A 21,593-nucleotide genomic window follows, 5' to 3' on the forward strand; every position below is an offset into this window, starting at 1 on the left:
CCAGATGCTAACGTGGAGCTACCCGGGTTTACCACAGTTAGAGCGGACAGAGATGCAAGTATTTGCGGGAAGCGGAAAGGAGGAGGACTCGCTCTCTATGTAAATACAAGATGGTGCAACTCTGGACATGTAAACGTCAAAATCTCCACTTGCTGCAGGGACATTGAACTGTTGGCCGTAAGTCTGCATCCCTATTACTTGCCCAGAGAGTTTGGACACGTCATTGTTGTTATTGTTTACATCCCTGCTCGGGCAGACGTGGAGATAGCGGGTGACATCATCCATTCTGATGTTGCTAAATTACAAACACAGCACCCTGAGGCGCTTGTGCTAATCGCTGGAGACTTTAACCATGTGACGCTGGACAAAACATTACCTGCCTTCTCCCAGTATGTGGATCGTAACACCTATCGACCTACTGTATGCAAACGTTAAAGATGCATACAGCGCCACCCTGCTGCCTGTGTTTGGGAAAGCAGATCATAACCTGGTTCTGCTTCAGCCTCACTACAAACCAAGAGTGAGGGAGCTACCTACAACCACACGCTCATTCAGGAAGTGGTCCCCTGAGGCAGAGCAGGCTCTGAGAGACTGCTTTGGAACTACGGACTGGGATATCCTGCAAGGGTCACATAGTTAGAACATTGAGGAGGTTGTTGACTGCACTACTGACTACATCGGCATGAAGGAAGTGTGAGATGGGATGAAGAACATCACTGGCTGCAGCTTGAAGTGGGGTGCCACCATCAAAAGACACGTGAAGAGAGCAAACCAAGTGAACAACTTCTTTAACAGGTTTGACCACCCTAACCCATTTTCACCTCGGAATACTGCACCCTCCACCCATCCTTCTGCTGATACCAGCATAGGAGAGCCATCCCCACCCACAATTACAGCAGTGCGTAGAATTTGCACTATAATATGACGTAAGCACAAAAGCCGAAATGTGCTTATGCACATAAAAATCCAGATGTAGGAATCTGTGCGTACTATAACTCCATAAATCCTGGTCAGCGTGAAAAGTAACGCTCGTGCACGCGTGTGCTGTCCCGCCCCAATTCCTCCCGGAATTACGCCTCTTTGAATATGCAAATCAATATAAATAGCTCTGAAGCTCAGCATTCTATGAAAAGACAATGGGGAAAAGCACAGGGGAAAATATAAGAATTTTAGCAAATACCAAGTGGAGGCAAAGGAAAAACATACTATTTGTTGATTTAAACAGTGGTATAAAGAACAAAAAGAAGTTGAACGAGTGACATAGTGTGTTGGAGAAACTCGAAAGCTCAAGTTCACGAAGTCACACAGTGCCAAAATAAAAAAGAATTCACACATCAAAGTCGCCGTGAAAAGGCGAGTTGTAGCCTACTGTCTGAGCTTATTAGTTTACAAACAAAAAAATAGGCCCACAGTGAAAAAAAAGCACAAAATGTCAGCTTTAATCTTGAAATTTCCACTTTAATCACGAGTTTATTTTGTCATTAAAGTAGAACATCATAAACTTCATCTTAAATTCATTTAATTTACTAGTTTCTCAAATTCCATCATAACTAAAGTAGCATGTTAAATGCTTTGTTTTGTATTTGATCTTCAATGTGCTCTATGAGTGTGAATCACTACGTGCTTCCATTCTTTCTCTTTCTCCGACAGGACACAGAATCCATTACAATTGTGATATTACAGCTGTCTGAATAATTAAAATACTGAGATGTATACGTGATATCATTTTCATGATGATTGGAATGAAAGCATGTTATTAAACATGGGAACATGATGGCACAGTGATTGTTCATGTCTCACACAAGATGCTGCTGCGCCATGCGCGACCTTCGGTGAAATAATTTATTGCAGCAGTCCTGTCTATTTCAAACGTACTAACCTGCAATTCCTATTCTTACTTTTCTTTCCCCAAATTCCCAGTCACCACACAATCAGCTCTTTAATAGACATTAAGCCATCTGTAAGCTTACAAAGACGATTCTTCAAAACTTTTAAGGAACATTGAAATATCTTCATAGTATGCGTTTAATTATTCTATCCATCTATCCTTCCAGTGTCGCACCAGCCTCAGCAAATATACAGCGCGCAAGGCAGAAACAATATTTGAACTTGCTAGCGCTGTGGCATGGTGTCCTCACGTTTAATTATTAAATAATACAGATTATTTAAATGAAGTTAAAGTTTTATCCGTATAATATAATTAACATATTTTGCTGCATTTCATCTTAAAAATGATATCGTCATCATATGTAAATACGCTCTTTATAAAGTGCAGGTTATGCAATATTATAACTGTAGTGCAAGTTTACAGTGAGGTAAGGAGCAATTGATTCAGTGTGTTTATAGTTCTTGGGATATAATACCTATTGAAGACACACAGGCATTGATAGTGATTCTTAATATAGTATTTTAATAACTGTAAAAACTGTGTCAGTTTCTCATTAGGTTCTCTCAGTACAAAGAAAAAGACCAGGATGCCTTTTTTTAAGAACTTCCTTTTTCCTTCTAAAATCCCACCCACTAACATTCTACAGGAAGTTACCAACAACAGGAATATCAATCAACATCAATATAAATTGAACTTGTTACTGAACATACAATACACAACAGGGATGAAACTGTTTCTGAACCGCGAAGTCCGTACAGGAAAGGCTTTGAAACGTTTTGCTGTGGCTTTGGCAGCGTGTGCTTGATGCTGTATACTGATAATTCTCCTTCCGATCAGCTGCTGCTGTGATTCCCCATTCAGATACAGTGATATAAATACTCAGAGTGGTGCAGTGAGAGTAATATGGAAAAAGATGATCTGCTGTGGCAACCCTTAAAGGGAGCAGCTGAAAGAAGAAAAAGAAGAAGATGATGCAGTGAGAGTAACAACGCTAAAGCAGTTATGGTATTTGGAATACTATGGCTATTCCCTGGGCCATTATATTGTTACAGGTAATCTACAATCCTGCAGTGGGTTGGCACCCTGCCCGGGATTGGTTCCTGCCTTGTGCCTTGTGTTGGCTGGGATTGGCTCCAGCAGACCCCCGTGACCCTGTGTTCGGATTCAGCGGGTTGGAAAATGGATGGATGGATGGATAATCTACAATCAGATGCATTACACTAATCTATACTAATAAAAGGCAAAGCCCTCACTCACTCACTCACTCACTCACTCACTCACTCACTGACTCATTACTAATTCTCCAACTTCCCGTGTAGGTAGAAGGCTGAAATTTGGCAGACTTATTCCTTACAGCTTACTTACAAAAGTTAAGCAGGTTTCATTTCGAAATTCTACACGTAACCGTCATAACGGTCTATAACGGTCGACAACATCCGCCATGTTGAACTTTCTTATTTATGGCCCCATCTTCACGAAATTTGGTTGGCAGCTTCGTTGTGCTAACCGAAACCGATGTACGTACTTATTTCAATGGTATGACGCCACTGTCAGCCGCCATATTGAACTTTCCAACGTCACTAATTTTCCAACTTCCTGTGTAGGTAGAAGGCTGACCCCATCTTCGCGAAATTTGGTAGGTGGTTTCCCTGCGCTAACCAAAACCGATGTACGTACTTATTTTGGTGGTATGACGCCACTGTCGGCCGCCATATTGAATTTTCCAAACGTCACTAATTGTCCAACTTCCCGTGTAGGTAGAAGGCTGAAATTTGGCAGGCTCATTCCTTACAGCTTACTTACAAAAGTTAAGAAGGTTTCATTTCGAAATTCTACGCATAACGGTCATAACGGTCAACAACGTCCGCCATGTTGAACTTTCTTATTCATGGTCCCATCTTCACGAAATTTGGTAGGCGGCTTCCCTGCGCTAACTGAAACCAATGTACATACTTATTTTGGTGGTATGACGCCACTGTTGGCCGCCATATAGAACTTTTCAATGGTCTTTGTTACTTATGGACCTATCTTCAAGAAATTTGGTATGCGGGTTCCCAACGCTAACTGAATACTACTTACGTACACATATACGTCCATAGCCTGCAGCTCGGTCACCGTGTGAGGCGGCGTTGGGTCCCCCATCCAAACGCCTCCCACATTGTTGGCTGCCTGCCTATATAAGGCCGTCCATTGCTCCAGACTCTACATTCCCTTCCTTGCTACGCCACGGGATTCACGTCTCCCTGCTGATAACTACAACCTCTTAATTTAATCCACGGCTTCTCCGCTGTTTTATTGTTAATTTATTATGATTATAGTTATTGTATAGGTATTTTAGACTTACTTTACATTGTTCAGGTACCCATTTCCTTTATCATTCCAACCGTACCCCCATTAACATGTCTATCAAGGTGATCACCATCGATCAAAGAACTGTCACTTACTGAGTTGTTTCCATGCCCGGAGATGGCACCTACCTTTTCCATTCTCTTTGTTACATATTGCACGGTCATATCAGGCTCACTCTTGATATCTGTCTTGTGTCTTATGTGTTGAATGACTGGCACAGGTTCAAGGTGTGGACTGATGACGGTACAGGAGATAATTATACTACACAGGAGCACTAGAAGAGTGAAATGCTTAAGCCCTTCACCTATGGATCTGCATGTGAGTTGATGAAGTGTTCGGTTGTCGCTTTCAAGTGTACCGAAATGGCCAAATATTTTACACCTTTCGACAACCGCCAATGCCTCTTAAACATCTTAGATTGACAGGTGACGATTTCAGTAGTGGACACTTTGATGTTTATGAATGTTTAAACTCTCAAAAGCTGGATGTGAAGTTATCGATGAAACCGGTTGTATACTTACAACGCTTGACAGATGCCGAATGTCTCTTCAACACAAGTCCTACAAATACTCTCGTAATTGAAACAAACCATGAAACTCAAACCGTTTATGACAGCAGCAATCCAAGCTGTGAGATTTGAAACAAGATTACTTTTCACATGGCCAACTGTACGTTGCATGCTCAAGAGTAAGCTCAGTGCACAGCTTGGTCATATTACAACTGGAGGGCCAAAACTCACAATGTGGTATACAAAGAGATCCATAACAAATACTTATTGGTATATTTCCCCTCAGTTTAAAAAGGTTTAAATTTCTTCTTAATAAAAATTTTAAGGCAGTACTTTGCCGCTGCAAAGCGTGGGTATTTTGCTAGTAAACAATATGCGGTTAGTTTCATTGTATTTATAAAACCGCATCCGAAATTTGGTTCTAAGAAATAAAGGGTAACCACACAGGAACAGTAGCAGTGCTTTGATGCTGGGTGTCACCAGTCTGTAAAACTGAACGGAGAACTTGTGTACGACAGGGTATGAGGTACCATGGAAAAGTGCATGGCTTTACACCAAGGGTTTTATACATTGCGATTTGAACGTGTAAACGTTCTTATGCAACAATTCTGTGCATACGCACTGTTTATACATGAGGCCCCAGGTGAGCCGAGAGCTGAGGAGACTTTGTGCCAGTAAAGCAGTTGTTTCAGATGGAGTATCGCCACGACTGCTGAAGGCCTGTGTGCTGGAGCTGGGATGTCCTCTACAGTGCATCTTCAACCTGAGCCTAGAACAGGGGAGAGTCCCGAGGCTTTGGAAAACATCTTGCATCACCGCAGTCCCAAAGGTATCACATCTTAGTGAGCTGAATGACTTCCGGCCTGTCGCCCTGATGTCACATGTGATGAAGACCATGGAGCGGCTGCTGCTTCAGCACCTGAGGCCGCAGGTCTGCCATACCCTCGACCCTCTGCAGTTCGCATAATCCCACTTGTACAGACGCAGTGGTGCTGTAAGAATTATGTTTCTGGACTTCTCTAGCGCCTTCAATACCATCCAACCTCTGCTCCTTAGGGACTAGTTGACAGAGAAGGGAGTAGATTCATACCTGGTGGTATGGATCGTGGACTATCTTACAGACAGACCTCAGTATGTGCGTCTTGGGAATTGCAGGTCTGACATTGTGGTCAGCAACACAGGAACGAAAGGTACCCTTAAAGGGTTGGCAGCAGCTGTATGTATTTAAATAAATAAGTATGAAATAAACTCATTTGTGACTCACTGTGTATTCTTGAACAATTTAGTTAACCAATGTAAAAAGTCTAAATGTAAACAGTCATGCCATGGATCTGTGTGTATAAAGTGCTCCAAGTAAAGGGGAAGATGCTCAAAAAATTAACTCCAAGTATGTAAATATTTTGATCACATATCAGCATCAGTTACATGGAATCTGATTAGGTTTAAGCTCAGTTATTATTTGTCAGTAACACAACTCAATTATGGCATTGTATCACATATTCAGAAATTGGTGTGAGCTGGACAGTCAATAAACTTCTAATATAATTATACTGTTACAATTTTAACATCAAATGATGTTGATTTTCAGTGTACTTTCGCCATGTATTTAAAAGTATTTGTTGTAATGATTTTTGTATGGTTTCTATAGTTTTCTAAAAAAATTATACTTTGTGCATGAAATTGCAGAGAGGATACTGAATAAAATAAATTATTGATCTGAATATCAGTAACAAATATCCTCTGACCTGATTCTAAAGCTCCAGTCAAAGTCAATGCATGCACAAACTGTATTCTGCTGGACTGCAAACACAGTCAGTAGACATGAGTGCATATTATCTACAGAAGATGGTAGCATACTAAATAGTCTGTCCAATCTTTGGATTGTAATATCTAAAAACATCTTCATACAGGGGAAAGATAAGATTTTTGGTTTCTGTTTCTGTTTGCTATTGAGAATTGGTTCTGTGTTGGCCTTATCTATAAAGTGAGTACACAAATTGTACAGGTTAGATGTTGGTTCCTGCTTTGGAATTTCTGTCTGTTGCACCTCTGTCAGTGCCCCTGGGTCAGCTGCTGGATTATCAGATGGAGGCTGGCATTTGCAGATGTTTTATCCGTTACTCCTGGCAGGAGGGCGCATTGGGGATGTCTCCCTATCAACCCCTGCAACTGCCTTTACAGGGGTATTTGTCCCCAAATGTTGTCCTTCCTCCGAAGCCACAGCCAGCAGCTGGTTTTCTCTGCCTCCTCTCCCAGCTTGCTTTCCATAAGTTTAACCCCATCAGACCAGCACCATGGAGCAGGTGAATTACTGCTTTGCAGAAAAAGGTCCGGCAACTGATCAGCCTGTGTCTTGGCACTCCACTGCCAACTCTGCATACTTGAGATGTTTTCTTTCATGGGCTGCTGTCATGCCCTCTTTAAAGAGGATGAGTAAGTTTTATTATGATGACCCTTCATTCCCATGTAGACCACATAATAATTCACTCTAGCGCTTGGTTGTTAAGATCTCTCTCGGGAAGACTAACTGCCTTCTGAGGTGCACCAGCATCTACCATTCTTTGCTGGCCTTCATATGGTGTCTCTCTTCTGTGCAGGTGCTTGTGACATACTGCCTTGCTTGATGAATGTTATAGGGGTGAGTTTTGCTTCTTCTGGGGTGCCATTTGCTGCTTCCCTACATTTTTCATTATTTTTATGTTACAATTCAAGGGTCTGTTTGGGCTTACTCTTAAAATATCTTTCATTATTTTTATATTATACTTCAAGGGTCTATATGGGTCCACTCTTAAAGTATTCATCTAACACATTTGATTTGACTGTGTACTCGTCAGTTTTCTCCTCTGAAAGCCTCTTCTTTCCCAGTTCACCCATTAACATCATTTGTTCATGTGAACAGATATTTCTTTTCGTCATGAAATCAATAGGAAGCTGGAGAGCTCTGTAGGTGTTGTAATTACTGTAGGTTTCAGCTTATTATGCTAGTAACATACAATCAACTTCAGAAGATAATTTTCATTTCTAGGACTTTATTCACAAAAATTCCCCCTTCTTGTGTGCTTACTCAAAGGTTCATTGAAGCTATTTTTCTTAGTTTTGGTGAATACTGCACTTAAGAATTATTCAAAAATGCATTCAAATATCTGGCTCAAGCACATTGGTGGCAACCAAAGTCCTTACATATACTCTCCACTCTTTTTATATGTAAATTTTGCTTTCTGTTTATAATATTATTAACAACATGTGTTCTATGTTTTCATTATTTTCTTAAATTGTTATTCTGTTATTATTTTTTTGAGCAAAATACTACTGATTTCTTCTAGTTATGTCTTATTAGAGAGGGTCAAGGTAGCATATTTTAGCTTAGACATCAAATTTTAAAAGTATTCATTATTATGGTACTTAAGACATTTTAATGTCCTTTTTTGCATTTGAAGTTGTGAGCACAAACCATCTCATTCAAACCGAGCTGCCATGCAAAGCTGAAAGTTTGTCATGAAGATCACTCTAGATGAGCCATACTGTAACCTTGGCAACAGTAATCATCCAGGACTCCAAGGCAGAAACTGGCTAGAGAGTTTCAAAAACATGCTGATTTCGGTGCCATCCATTTTCTGTTTGGACCACAGATGGCAATCTCTAATTTATAATCAGATTTAGAAACTGAAGAGAAACATTTACCCGATTGCCAACATTTCATTTGAGCAAATAAACATGGTTGCATAAATAACAAATTTTTTTAAGAAAATTGCTGATATCAATTGCCATTTTTCTTTTTCTTTTTAAAATTATAACATTGCGACAAATAAATATTGCATTATTATTAGTATTATCAGACATTACCCTCCATCCATCTATTCATTACATGGCTGAGTTTAATCTCAGACTTACAGAGTAAATTGCCATGTAAAGAGCTTTTGCAGTGCACATCAGTGTCATACTGCAGAAGAGTAGAATTTCATTCCAGTAATTTCCCATTTTAACACTGTTACAGTTCACTCCAGATACTCAGAGCCTATCTTGTTCTCTTTCTGCAAAAGAACTAAAAGTGAGGACTGGAAAAACCAAAAACTTCAGATTCTTGACAAAACACCTTAAAGGTGAAACCAGAAGATAAGAGGGCGTAATAGAACTTTCGGAAGATCCAGAATAAATACTGTATACTATATGCCACTTCCAGTCATGCCATATTAGGTACTATCTATATAAACCTAAACTATGTAAAGTTAATTTTATTTCTTCAAAAAAGGCACACAAAATGAAAGGCAGCTGGATACAAATTTGTGGATGATTAAAGTGTGTGATTGGAGCTAATTATTGCCTAAAGCTGTTGATTGCTTTGCCTAGAGCTGCTAATAAAGGCAACCAGAATAGATGGCATTAAAAACTTTTTTTGGAGTATTATCTAATGGTTTGTCATGTGTCCCCTGCAAATCATAATACAAACTGTTAAAGTGCAATTATTTGGGCTTTTCTTTGAAAATTACATCCAGATTATATTACTTTTTTATTTCATCCCTTGTGATTCCAGCAATTTCACAATACATTTAAACTAAAACCACTACTGTTTTTCTTTTAACATATTATTTTTATCTTTAAATCTATAGCACCACAACTGAGGATGACATAAATAAAATAATGGAGGTGTCATCAATTGATCATTCAATTTTATTAATACAAAACCACTTCAAAATAGTCAAATGCTTTGTTCTTAGCCATTCTTGGATGCTTTGAGCTGCGTATTTTGGGTCATTATCCAGTTGGTGAATTCATGACCTGCAAATGAGACAGACCATTCTGACAATGGACATTATGTTTTGCTCCAGAATGTCTTGATAATCTTAAGATTTCCTTGCTCCCTGCACAGAGACACCCTGTGCCACACACAGTAAAATAGCCCCAAAACATAACCTAGCATCCTCCATGTTTCACAGTGGGTATGATTTTCTTTTCTTTGAACGTTTCATTTTTTGTCTCTGGACATAGAACTTATGTGACTTGCCAAAAAGCTCTGGTTTTGTTTCATCTGACCAAACAACATTCTCCTAGAAGCATTGTGATCTGTCAATAGGCACATTAGAAAATTCTAGTCTAGAATCTGTATGCTTTCTTTTAACCGCAGAGTCCTCCTGTGTCTTTATCCATTGAGTCCACTGTCACTGAAAAAGCAACGGATGGTATAATCAGACACTGATGGATCTTGACCTTGGAGTTCAGGTCGTATCTCTTTGGAAGCTGTCCTTGGCCTTTTATCTACCATTCTCACTATCCTTCTGTCCATTCTCGGGTCCATTTTCCTCTGGCTACCACATTCTGGGAGGATGATTACATTCTCACGGACCTTAAACGTCTTAATAATATCTACAGCTGTTGTAAGAAGAATATCAAGCTGCTTGGAGATAGTCTTATAGGCCTTTGCCTTTGATGTGCTTATCTATAACTGTCTTTCTGATCTCCTCAGACAACTCTCTCCTTTGCTTTCTCTGGTCCATATTCAGTATTGGAAACACAATGGTACCAAAAGTGACTACTTTACTCCATTTAAATAACCCGAATGACTGAATACACAATTGGAGACATGTGTGATACTAATTCTATTTAAAGACAACAGATAGTTTCAAAAATTACTGTAATTTAAATACAGGTAAAATTCCATTAAAACGAATTGCCAGGGACCTAAAAAATATTTCGTTGTAATGAAAATTTTCGTACTAATGAGATTCTGTATTTGTCACTATAGTGTTTTCTTAACTTGTGCCCAGTGTTTGCAATCATTTCAATAGCTTCTTTTGAATTAATTTTAACCTTCTCCTGTCTACAAGTTAGGCTGATGAGAATTTTTCTCAGCATTTCCTTGTGATAATACACTTTCAGGGTGCGAATGATGCCCAAATCCAATGGCTGAAGCACTGCTGTGCAATTGGGTGGGAGGAATTCAACGCGAACATTATCTAAATGTGGAAGCATGTTGTGGGCAGTTATCAATCAGCAGCTGAATCATCCATTTCTTTAGCAAAACCAGCTTTATTCAGCTTGAAACAGGAACAGTAGGGTTATTTATTGTAGCACGATCTGCCACTCTCCTATACTAAGACACAGCAGTCAGGCAGGGTCGTGGCCAGGTTAGTGGCCAAGTAATACTGTTCCCTGCATTTACAATGTTCCTTGCATCACCCATCAAGATCTTTTCTATTTGCTTCGGTGAAGAGCCGCAGTAGTGCTGTGAGCCTGCTGTTGCCCCAGCAATGGATAAACGGTCTTCCACAGATGCAGTGATCGCACTTTGGGATGCTCGTCAGCGTGTTGTCCCATTGGGGGAGGTCCCAAGAGAGTTTAGAAACCTCACATTTTCTTGAATGAGTGCTGCATTACTAGGAATGTTTGTTGAACGAGCATCACTGAATCACATAAAAACTGCTTTTTCGGTGTCTTCAAATGCATCAGTTCGCATACGTTTTCAAACAGATTTTTCTTCTTTTTTTGCTCGGTCTTTGTAGAAAGTTGACAGCGTCAATGGCGAAATTCTGAATTCACTGGCAACGTCTTTTTTCTTTTTACCATAATCAAGAGCTGCAAAAATGTAGTTTTTTTTTCTAGTAAGAACTGTTAACGTTTTTTCGTGTCTGTCATTTCTATAGGAGGGTGACAATGAGTTAAATTTAAATAGATGTTTTCCAAATGTTGATGAGCAATAAGCAAAAGGTATCACTGAAAACCAGCGAAAACAAAAACAGCAAAAAAACAGTACAAGCAAAGTCCAAAGAAAGAATTTTTTTTTTACATTGTTTCTGTTTGGGGATCGTTGTGCACAACTGAGCTGCAACCACAGAACTAACCACTCTGTGGATGATTCATTCAGGCATTTCAAAGTCACTTCGATGTAATGAAAGTATCTGCTGAATGTACTTCTTAGTAACGAGATTTCTGTAGACTCGTGTCATATGGGGAAACTGTCAGGACCATAAAAATACTTTGTTGTAATGAAAATTTCCTTGTTAAGATATTCGTTGTAACAGAATTTTACATGTATTTATGATCTATTCTAGGGGTACCAACAAATGTGTTCAAGACATTTTAGAAAATCTTTGTAGAAGAAGCAAAACTTTATTTCTTTTCACACTTTCTTTGCTTTACTTAATGACATATCAAAGGCATGCAGGTAAATGTGGGACAATTGTATATAGCAGTGCATGCAGCACTTTTCAATGAGCTATAAGGGTATCAACAAATTTGCCTGCATCCATGTCTATAATGCCACCTTTGGTATACTCTCTTTAAGGCAATATTTGTACTTATTTATATGTTTTCTATTAAAGTAATGTGCCACACAAAATTCATATTTTTTATCATCTTTTACTTACCCTATGTTATTTGAAGATTCATTTAATGTTCTCATGGAGAATGAAGATTACAAAATACTTGATACAATAGTCTTCAATGAAGCTTTTCACTCCAAAAGCTTGATCCAGTCTGAACGTGTTTCACTGTCTTGCAGGACATTATTTTCTGGAGTGGTATAATGTTATTGTTTGTGGGTCTACACATCATTACAAACAATGCAGGGTAAGCAACAGATAAAAAAAAACATTATATATAATTTTTGGATGGAGTATTGCTTTAAAGGTGAGATGGGCTCTTGAATAGTGAAACAACTAAAGGTTTTGAAATAAATGCAATGATAGATAGATAGATAGATAGATAGATAGATAGATAGATAGATAGATAGATAGATAGATAGATAGATAGATAGATAGATAGATAGATAGATAGATAGATAGATAGATAGATAAAACATTTAAACTGTTAATGGCAACAGGAGTTTTCTGAAGCAGAGGCTCTTCTGAATTATAGCAGATTTTCCATTCCTAACTAATTATGGCTAACTTAGACAAGATGAGCTTTTTACCTCCATGCTGGTGTTGAAGGCTCTGTTCACTGTAGCCTTAACATTGATAATTTGTCCAATCCTAGAGGAGAAACACAAGAGGATTTGCAGTGATTCCATGTAAGTAAATGATAAAGTTTGTTCCTGTAATGAAACCATTCCAAGACACTGACAAAGTGCAAAGCTCTAGTATTTGTATATTTTGACAGTTTCAGTTCTGCTACATTAGTTGGATTGATTAGGGTCACATAGTGGGATGGTATGTGTTCAACAGTTTAATAATTTACAGTCAAACATTTTTGACTTTCAATGTTAACAACAGTGAATAATTCCAAAGCATTATTAGTACTTTTTGATTTTCACAGGGGTGTTAATGACAGAAGGACTATAAGTAACTTGTTAAATCATTTTGGCCCACGATTTTGTTAAACCTGTGTATGACTTGTATTAGTGCAACAAAACGCTGTCTAGATTCCTGAATCATGTTTGAAAATGTTTCTGTGCACAGTGTGAAAAAGGCTTAGACATGTGCACTGTTCCTTCAGGAGCTGTGGTGTGTACAGAAAGTCCGCAGCTCAGTGAGCATTGTCACAGATGTATTTTTCTTTCAAAGATACATACTGTTTGGTGAATTATATTCTGACCTACATATATTTAAAGGTTTGGCTTCAAAAGGCTAACACCATGAAGCTTCATCATTGGCACCTAGCCCCTGCCTATTGTGTTGAACACATGCATACAGTATTGTCATTGTAGTGCCTGGTTTACCTTTCTTTAAGTATTTAATTACTTCTTAATAAAGTGTGTCTTGTTTATCTAATTGTGTGATTTTCCAATATTAACTGTGTATTTATTAGTTTAGTTTGTTCTTTGTCCTGTGTCATATTTTGAACCTAAAGGGGTAGTGCCCCCTAATGCTGTACCGGAAAGACACTTCTTTTTTTATAAAAAGCTGAGAAGCTTCAGTAATTCACTAAAGAATTTAAATTGAATTGAAATTTGTAGTTTAAGAAAGATTTTGAGACACCACATATCGATTATGATTTGTGCCAAAAATGAATAAAATAGTAATAATAAAATAATCACATGAAAAAGTGAAACAATATATATAAATGAGTCAATAAATTGTGAAAAAATGTAAAATTAAATAAAAGTCATCTAATTATTATGAAAGGTCATCTGTTTTTTATGAAATACAGTGTCAACAGTTTTTTATTATTATCGATTTTATTTCAAAATGGCCTAATTTTTAAAGCCTATTTTTATTTCACAATGTGAATTTACCAAACTGCACATTTCAAAATGACTCATTTCTGAGTTATTTATTTCAGAAGACTTCTTTTCAGAATGATTTTCTTGTTTATCAATTAAGGCAAAGGCAAACTGGCTGAGCTAGTTCCTATTGGCTAATCCTTTGCTGTTGATTACTCCTCCCTGATTGCAGATAGTAGGCTGCCAAAGATTTTTAGAATGACTTTATTTGTATTCCAACTGGCGAACAAGCAGAGGCAGTCAAAACTTGGTATGTTAAGTTGAATAGAATTATAGATAATTTTGGAATAACCTCCCATAAAAGTCTGTGACGAAGGGCAGCCCTGGCAGAGTTCCTCTCACTGGAAAAGGACTCGACTTACTGCCGGCAATGTGGACCAAGCTCTGACACTGGTTGTACAGGGACTGAACAGCTCTTATCAGGGGGTCCGGTACCCCATACTCCCGGAGCACCCCACACAGGATTCCCCGAGTGACATGGTCGAACACCTTTTCCAAGTCCACAAAACACATGTAGACTGGTTGGGCAAAGTCCCATGCACCCTCCGGGATTCTATTAAGGGTGTAGCGCTGGTCCACTGTTCCGCGACCAGGACGAAAACCACACTGTTCCTCCTAAATCTGAGGTTCGACTATCCGACGGACCCTCCTCTCCAGAACCTCCGAATAGACTTTTCCAGGGAGGCTGAGGAGTATGATCCCTCTGTAGCTGGAACACACCCTCCGGTCCCCCTCTTTTTACAATCTAGCATTATTAGAACAGATTAATGGGGTAACTGCAGATACTATTATTAAACAGGAAAATACTATCTCCGTGATCTATTCATGGCTGACTGCAAACCCTTGATTTCAATCTAAAACTTTTCTGTTAGATTTCTGTCCTCAACCGACTATGTGGGCCTCTGGGCCCTGTAAATGACCATTGTGTACCAGTGTACCATCTGTCCTTAATTAGTGTCAGCTTTCTTAAATAGCTTCAGGATGGGGTGGGTTTTGGGTGGCCACCGGTGTTTTGGTTTTTTTTTTCAACATTTCAATGTCCTCTTCTTTATTACTTTGCTATTTGTTTGACATTAATAAAAACTGATTACAAAAAAAATAGATAATTTAATACATGATGCTATTTTGAGATGAATTGATGATATATTAGAAATGTTCAGACAGAAAAGTGTTCTTCAAAATGTTTACAATGATGAAGTTCTTACTCGTAGCAGTTTAAACAGAAAATGCCCGTGAAGAAATCACATAGGCACTCATGAATGCAGATGATCTTCTGTGCGGACACTCCTCTCAATTGATCTTTAACTAATGAGAAACTCTTCAGCCACATTAATATTTTGAAGAGCACTTCAGAGCATTACCAATGTATCCACAATTCATCTTAAAACAGCATCATATTATGGCCAACAGACCACTGTTAGGATTGGCAGGGCTAAATGCTTAAGTGACAATAACCCTTAAGTAGGGAACAGGGAGTAATGTTTCTAGACAATAGGTAGACACAGATATAGAGGTGAGAGAAAATAGCTCCAGGCAGGAGTTGTCGATTGTTCTTGCTGAATCAGAGAGAGAGAGAGGCAATGACAGCATGAACAGGTGATCAGATATACCAACTGTAGTACATTAAGAAGGGGGACAGAGCAAGACAAACAGTATGTCTTCTTTTCACGTGGAGTGTGGACAGTGACAATGTTTAACTAGCTAATTTTGCTTTTTACCTACAGTTTATTATCATTTAACAAATACACCCATTGCTTGGTTCAGTTACAATATGTTAAACTAGCTCTATACATTGCAAATTTTAGTGCCTCATTTTACTGCCAGTTTGAATGCAGTAGCATGAAACATACAATGTGCCTACAATGAGGTAAAGCAATCAACAGCAAAGGATTAACCAATAGGATGATGTTCAGCCTGTTAGGCTTGATTAACAAGTGACAAAACCATCATGAGAAGAGGCATTATGAAATTAACAATGCTGGCATTAAAAGAGCCATTCAGAATTATGCCATTTGGAAAAATCACACTGTGAAATAAAATGGTCTTTACAAATAAGGCGATTTTGAAATAAAACCTGCAATAATTACATGTAATACAATTACAATTTTGAACTAAAATAAAATGAAAACATTGTATTTAATTATAGATAACTTTTATTTAATTATGCTATTTTTTAGAATTTATTGACTCATATATATCACTGCATTTTTGTATGCAATTATTTTTTTCATAATTGTCATTTTTTTATTTCATTTTGTCACAAATGGCATTAAATAACCACAAGCGTATTTGCCTATTTTTTAGTAACATGCTATTTTTAAGTACTTTTGAAAAACATGTATTTAATGCAGTCTACTAACACATGTAGTTGCATTCTATTATTGATGATGTATGATTGATTTTAACAAAATTAACAGTCAAAAATGTGATAACTGACTCTGATGAAGTAACTATAAAAACTTGAAATGCAGCAACTGTCAAATAAGTTGCATGTGAATGTTATGCCACATGTACACTTTCTAACTTCTTATAAGTGCTTGCTTTTTAATCTACGTGTGTTTTAAACTTGCTCCCGTCTTTGTCTTTTGTTATTAGGATTTCAGACTTAATATTGCTTATGTTCAGGTTTGTCCCTATAGACATTAGATACCCTTTTTCCCTGGTTTTTGTGTTTGTAAACCATTTTTGTGAAGAAACAATCTCTTATTCTTTGAGGCCAGGGATTTTTAACAGTTCTCTTCTTCCCATTTTTGGTCTGTGTAGGCAACAAAGCCTGCTTCTCAAGTTGGATCCCTGACTTACTTTTGATTGTTTGAGGCCTACCCTATCTTTCTAGGCCTCATTAGAGACTTGGATCCTAGTTTATTGGAGGAAAGACTGATTCTATGTTTTGTAAGCATATCATCACACACGAAACAAATATTTGTTAGCTGTTTGTCAAGCCTCACCTTGCAAACTAATACTCCCAAAATGGCTGATTTCATCTTGACATCCAAAAGATTCCACTGGCAAATTGAAGACTAAATAGACTATAATTATGTAGCACTTCTATGTAGTCTTCATGTCTTACTTCATAAGTAAGAGACCAAACTAATATGAGTGTGGTGATGGATATATCTTTACTTCAACAATATGTGGCTCTTTGGTGTATCAGAATCTGATGAACTTATATTCAATGACTTACAACATGATACCTCATTATTCGCACTTTCCTCCACTCAACCTCCACCTAATGCAATAAACACATGAACATATAGTGAATGCTTATTTAACTTTAAGATATAAAGGATGAATTACAGTGTCAGTACATATTCCTTCCTTGCTTCCTTCTTTCAATCAATTTTTTAAAAATGCCAATCAAATTAGGTATTTATAGGCTCTTGTCAAAGGACCCCACCTGCAGTGTAAAGACCCCTTATCCCTTACAGAGGCAGTGCCCAACACAGAATATCAAATAGAAAATAATTATATACAATAGCACTGCTGCAAACTGATCTTAAGTCTAAAATTCTCTAAATAAATCAAATTTACATAAAATTGTGTTTTTAATTGAATAAAAATGAAATATGAGTCTAAGTAAAAAAGAATTACTTGAGCAGTCTATATACATATACTACTTGAGCCTTGAGCAGAGGGGGACCGGAGGGTTTGTTCCAACTACAAAGGGATCACACTCCTCAGCCTCCCTGGAAAAGTCTATTCGGGGGTTCTGGAGAGGAGGGTCCATCGGATAGTCGAACCTCAGATTCAGGAGGAACAGTGTGGTTTTCATCCTGGTCACGGAACAGTGGACCAGCTCTACACCCTTAGCAGAATCCTGGAGGGTGCATGGGAGTTTACCCAACCAGTCTATATATGTTTTGTGTGTACTTGGAAAAGGCATGCGACCATGTCCCTCGGGGAATCCTGTGGATTATACTACTTGAGAGCAGTCTATATACATATACTATATACATTTATGTACTATAAATATATATATATATATGTATATATATATATATATATATATACAGTATATATATATATATATACAGTATATATATATATATATATATATATATATATATATATATACTGGGGGCTCTGCCCCCTGCTCGCTATGCTCGCCAACCCACTATGTGCTAGTAATTTCCAGGATCTGCCACTTGCAACAAATCGTGCTTTGCTTTTGGATAAACATGAATATCAACTCTATCTTTGATATCTCCATCATTCAAAACTATTATCGCTGACAATTCATCACACACCTGAATGAATTGTGGTTTCTTTGAAATTAAACTTGTAGTAGGTTTCATTGTTGTAGGACCACAGATTCTAATAGTTTATTGTCCTGAATCGTGTAAATCTACGTTTTGAGAATTGCATGATGCGAACATGAACAGATTATTGTAGGTTCCGATATTTTGCCTGTAATGTTTGTGGATTTCACTTTCACCAAATAACAAATCTTTTATTTCTCACGGATATGCCTCTTCATTGGGAAGAAACACTACTTTTCCCTGATGGCAGCACAAATTAGACTTAAATTTTAAAGCCGAACAATATCTACATATTTCTGTCATATCACCTATGTCCATATATTTGATCTTTCGCTGTTCCATTATTTCACCAGGTAATAATTTCCACTTGTTAGCTCTGATGTGATCTTTACTATGTTTTTTGAGGCTTTCAAATTTTAGTACTTTCATAATCTCTAACCTGCTCTGCATGTGTATCGTGCCAATGTTTTTGAACCTCTTTACGATGTTCTACTTTGTCTTCTACTCTTTGTCATTTATTTCCACCTGCTTGAACGTGTTAGGTTTTTAATTACACTTGGGCTGATTATAACTTTCCTTATTTTTTAAATTTGCACTTAAATTATTATTGATCTTTTTTGAATTCTTTTCTCTCTGATGCTTTTCGGTGTCTTTTCGATGCTCTGCCCTTTCTTCTTTGCTTAGTTGTTGATGTTTCATCTATAACGTATAAAATTATTGTCCAGAAAAGGATTACATCAAAGGTAAGAGCTGAGACCACGGGAACTGCGTCTGACAATAGCATTTACACGAATGAGAGGTGAGTGGACTGTGGGCATGGTTTAATCTCTTGGCTCAAAGTCTCATCTTGCCAGACTTAAATTAGCTCTCTGAAAAAGTCTTGTCTCATCCCAGGATTTTTTATATAAAAGAGAGATACTTTCTATATATAAAATCCTACGCCTAAAAGTGCAACGGTGACATTTTAATGTCAAGGTTTTTGTCACACTTTAAATCGGGCTTATTTTAAAACCTGCATATATATGTTTGGTATCAAACTTCAATGTAATGTTGTTAGATTTTCAAATTCTTATTCCGTTTTTAAATTATAAACTAAAAAATATCAAGAACTCAAATCTCATGAGCCTGGACTTCGTGCCAAAAGATTTAACCACGCCTGGGGCCGGAAATAAAACACAAAGAGTTGGACAGCTGCAGTGCAAGCTTTTAAATGTTCGAAACGCCGCACAAGATGCAGATCACGCAGCACGGAAGCAGCAGCAAGCTAGCAGCTGATCTAGCAAGGGAGGGGTAAAAAAAAACCTATTTGTTTCCCATTGTATCACCATTTAAAAGGGGGTTTCAGAGGATCAACTGTGTCTCCTTGAGGTGCGTTCAGCCCCCCTCTTCACAATGCGAGCGGCAGAGACGCGAAGTGGCTGGAGAGCAAAGCGAGCAGGGGGAACCCCTTAGTATATAAGTCCCCCAGATTAATGTATATTATGTTATGTTATGGGACAATTTCACCCATTTCCATTTTTGAGTTATCCAAAATACAGGTTATTATCAGTCTTTCTCCCTGAAATTGTTTCAGTTTTTATCATTTTGGGTCATGACCTTACATGCGAAGTGTTGTCACCCTAATGCACTGGGGAAAGTCTGTACAGAGTTTTATACAAAGATAATGTTGTGGGTCATTTTGACGTGGATAGTGTAAGGTACAAATAAATGTGTTCAGACCCAACACAAAAATATCTGGTTCCTTGAGGGTGGTATATGGTTATCTGACTCATGTGAAAAGAAGTTTGAATTGTTTTTGATGGGTAAGGGAATGGCTAATTAGAATATATTTTATGTTGCAGACAGGTGATGGTATAATATACTCCTCGGTTTAGAGATGTGTATTTTCACCACCATGCTAAGTCTCCAACTTTTGCTAACATACAAATACATGGAATACAACATACCCCTAATCATCAAAAACAGTTCCTTACTGGCAGTATGTGACAAGCCATCAAAATATGAACAGCCTGTGATGCCAAATTAGGCTATGCATGTAATATACCATTGTACACTGGAAAATCATGCAAAAAAACATCCGACAAGAACCCAGAGATGTTGGTGGTGCTGGATATGATCTTTAAAATCATAATATAATATGTGATGTCTTTTTCACATCCTACTAGCTTGGTGTAGAACTACAAAAGATAAGGTCGACCATGTTGGGAACAATTAGAAAAAAAACCTGAACTTCCCAATGAGCTTATGAGAATGCAAGAAGGAACTCTGCATTCCTTACAATACACCTTCCCTGAAAATGCAGCCATTGTTTCATATTGCCAAAAGATAAATAAGAATGTTCTTATAATGAGCACATTACACAAATTTGCTTGTCAGAGTTAAAGAGTGAACATGAAGCCACAAATAATATTGAACTACAATTCCACTAAAGGACTGGACAAAGTTACAGCCACATATGGCTGCCAATGCATGACTGTCCATTGGCCTTTGATTAGTTTTTTCAATATTTTAGATGTGTCTGCTTACCATGCATATATCCTGTGGATTGAGAAGGAAAATGTTTAGTAAATAATTGTTATAGTGTATCTTTCATATGTTCTCATATTTCTTTCTGAATGTTCTGAAAATCTATAATAGAAGTTTTGCTGCTTTAATGTGATTCATGCCTGTTTTTGACTTTAACACTTTGAACATGAGGTATGAGTTAAGTCGTATCTCATTGAGCCTGTAAAAACACGACATTCAAAAGAACTCATATCGGTATTCAGCCATTATAGACACAACCAACTTGCTGGCAAGCTTCATTGTTGTGTTTTGGTTAACTTCTATAGTGCTGCCACCTAGCAGATAACCATATGTTTTTTTTGGTGGCAACAACTTGCAGAAAATAGTGATAACAAATAGACAGTCTGTATTTGTGTCATCGTCAAAAAGGCATAACGATGCTGGTTTTTAAGGCAACTAGATTTTATAGATTAATATTTTGATGATAATGCCATTGATCAATTTAGTGACAATCAATTGGATGATTTGGAATCTGTAGGCTCTGGTACTCATGCTAGAAAAAGCTTCCCCAAATGTGTTTCTTCATCATAATGATCCAACTTGTCACTACTGTCCAAAAAATCAGTATATGGGCATTCTGGCACTCACTGAGCTCAAACAATCACAAACTACCAAATGTGTTGTGCATAACAAGCATGGAAAGTGCAAAGAAATGCGTTATCTTTACAGTACACGTGCTGAGCCTGCACTCTGAGATCCCACGCCTTAAGGACTCTCATTTAAAAGAAGACATTTAGTCATGTTACTGGTGAACATAAAATAATTAAGATTTTCTTACCATTTTTGATAGAGTTATTGTTAATAATATTGCTTTCTGATACAAATCTTTACATTTTTGATTGAGTTCATTATTTATTATATATGCAT

The 21,593-nt window shown here is 37.6% G+C and overlaps 1 protein-coding gene across 1 annotated transcript in view; it reads right to left on the bottom strand.

Annotated features, from left to right (window-relative positions):
- The window catches only part of LOC120532848 (acetyl-coenzyme A thioesterase), a 156,790-nt gene that overhangs the window by 101,118 nt on the left and 34,079 nt on the right, over positions 1-21,593 (bottom strand). The window contains exon 3 of the mRNA XM_039759273.1: positions 12,652-12,712. Coding sequence (XP_039615207.1) covers positions 12,652-12,712 — 61 coding nt within the window. The remainder of the gene's footprint in view (positions 1-12,651; positions 12,713-21,593) is intronic.

Source organism: Polypterus senegalus, chromosome 7 (genome assembly GCF_016835505.1).
Source record: "Polypterus senegalus isolate Bchr_013 chromosome 7, ASM1683550v1, whole genome shotgun sequence".
Lineage (NCBI taxonomy): Eukaryota > Metazoa > Chordata > Cladistia > Polypteriformes > Polypteridae > Polypterus > Polypterus senegalus.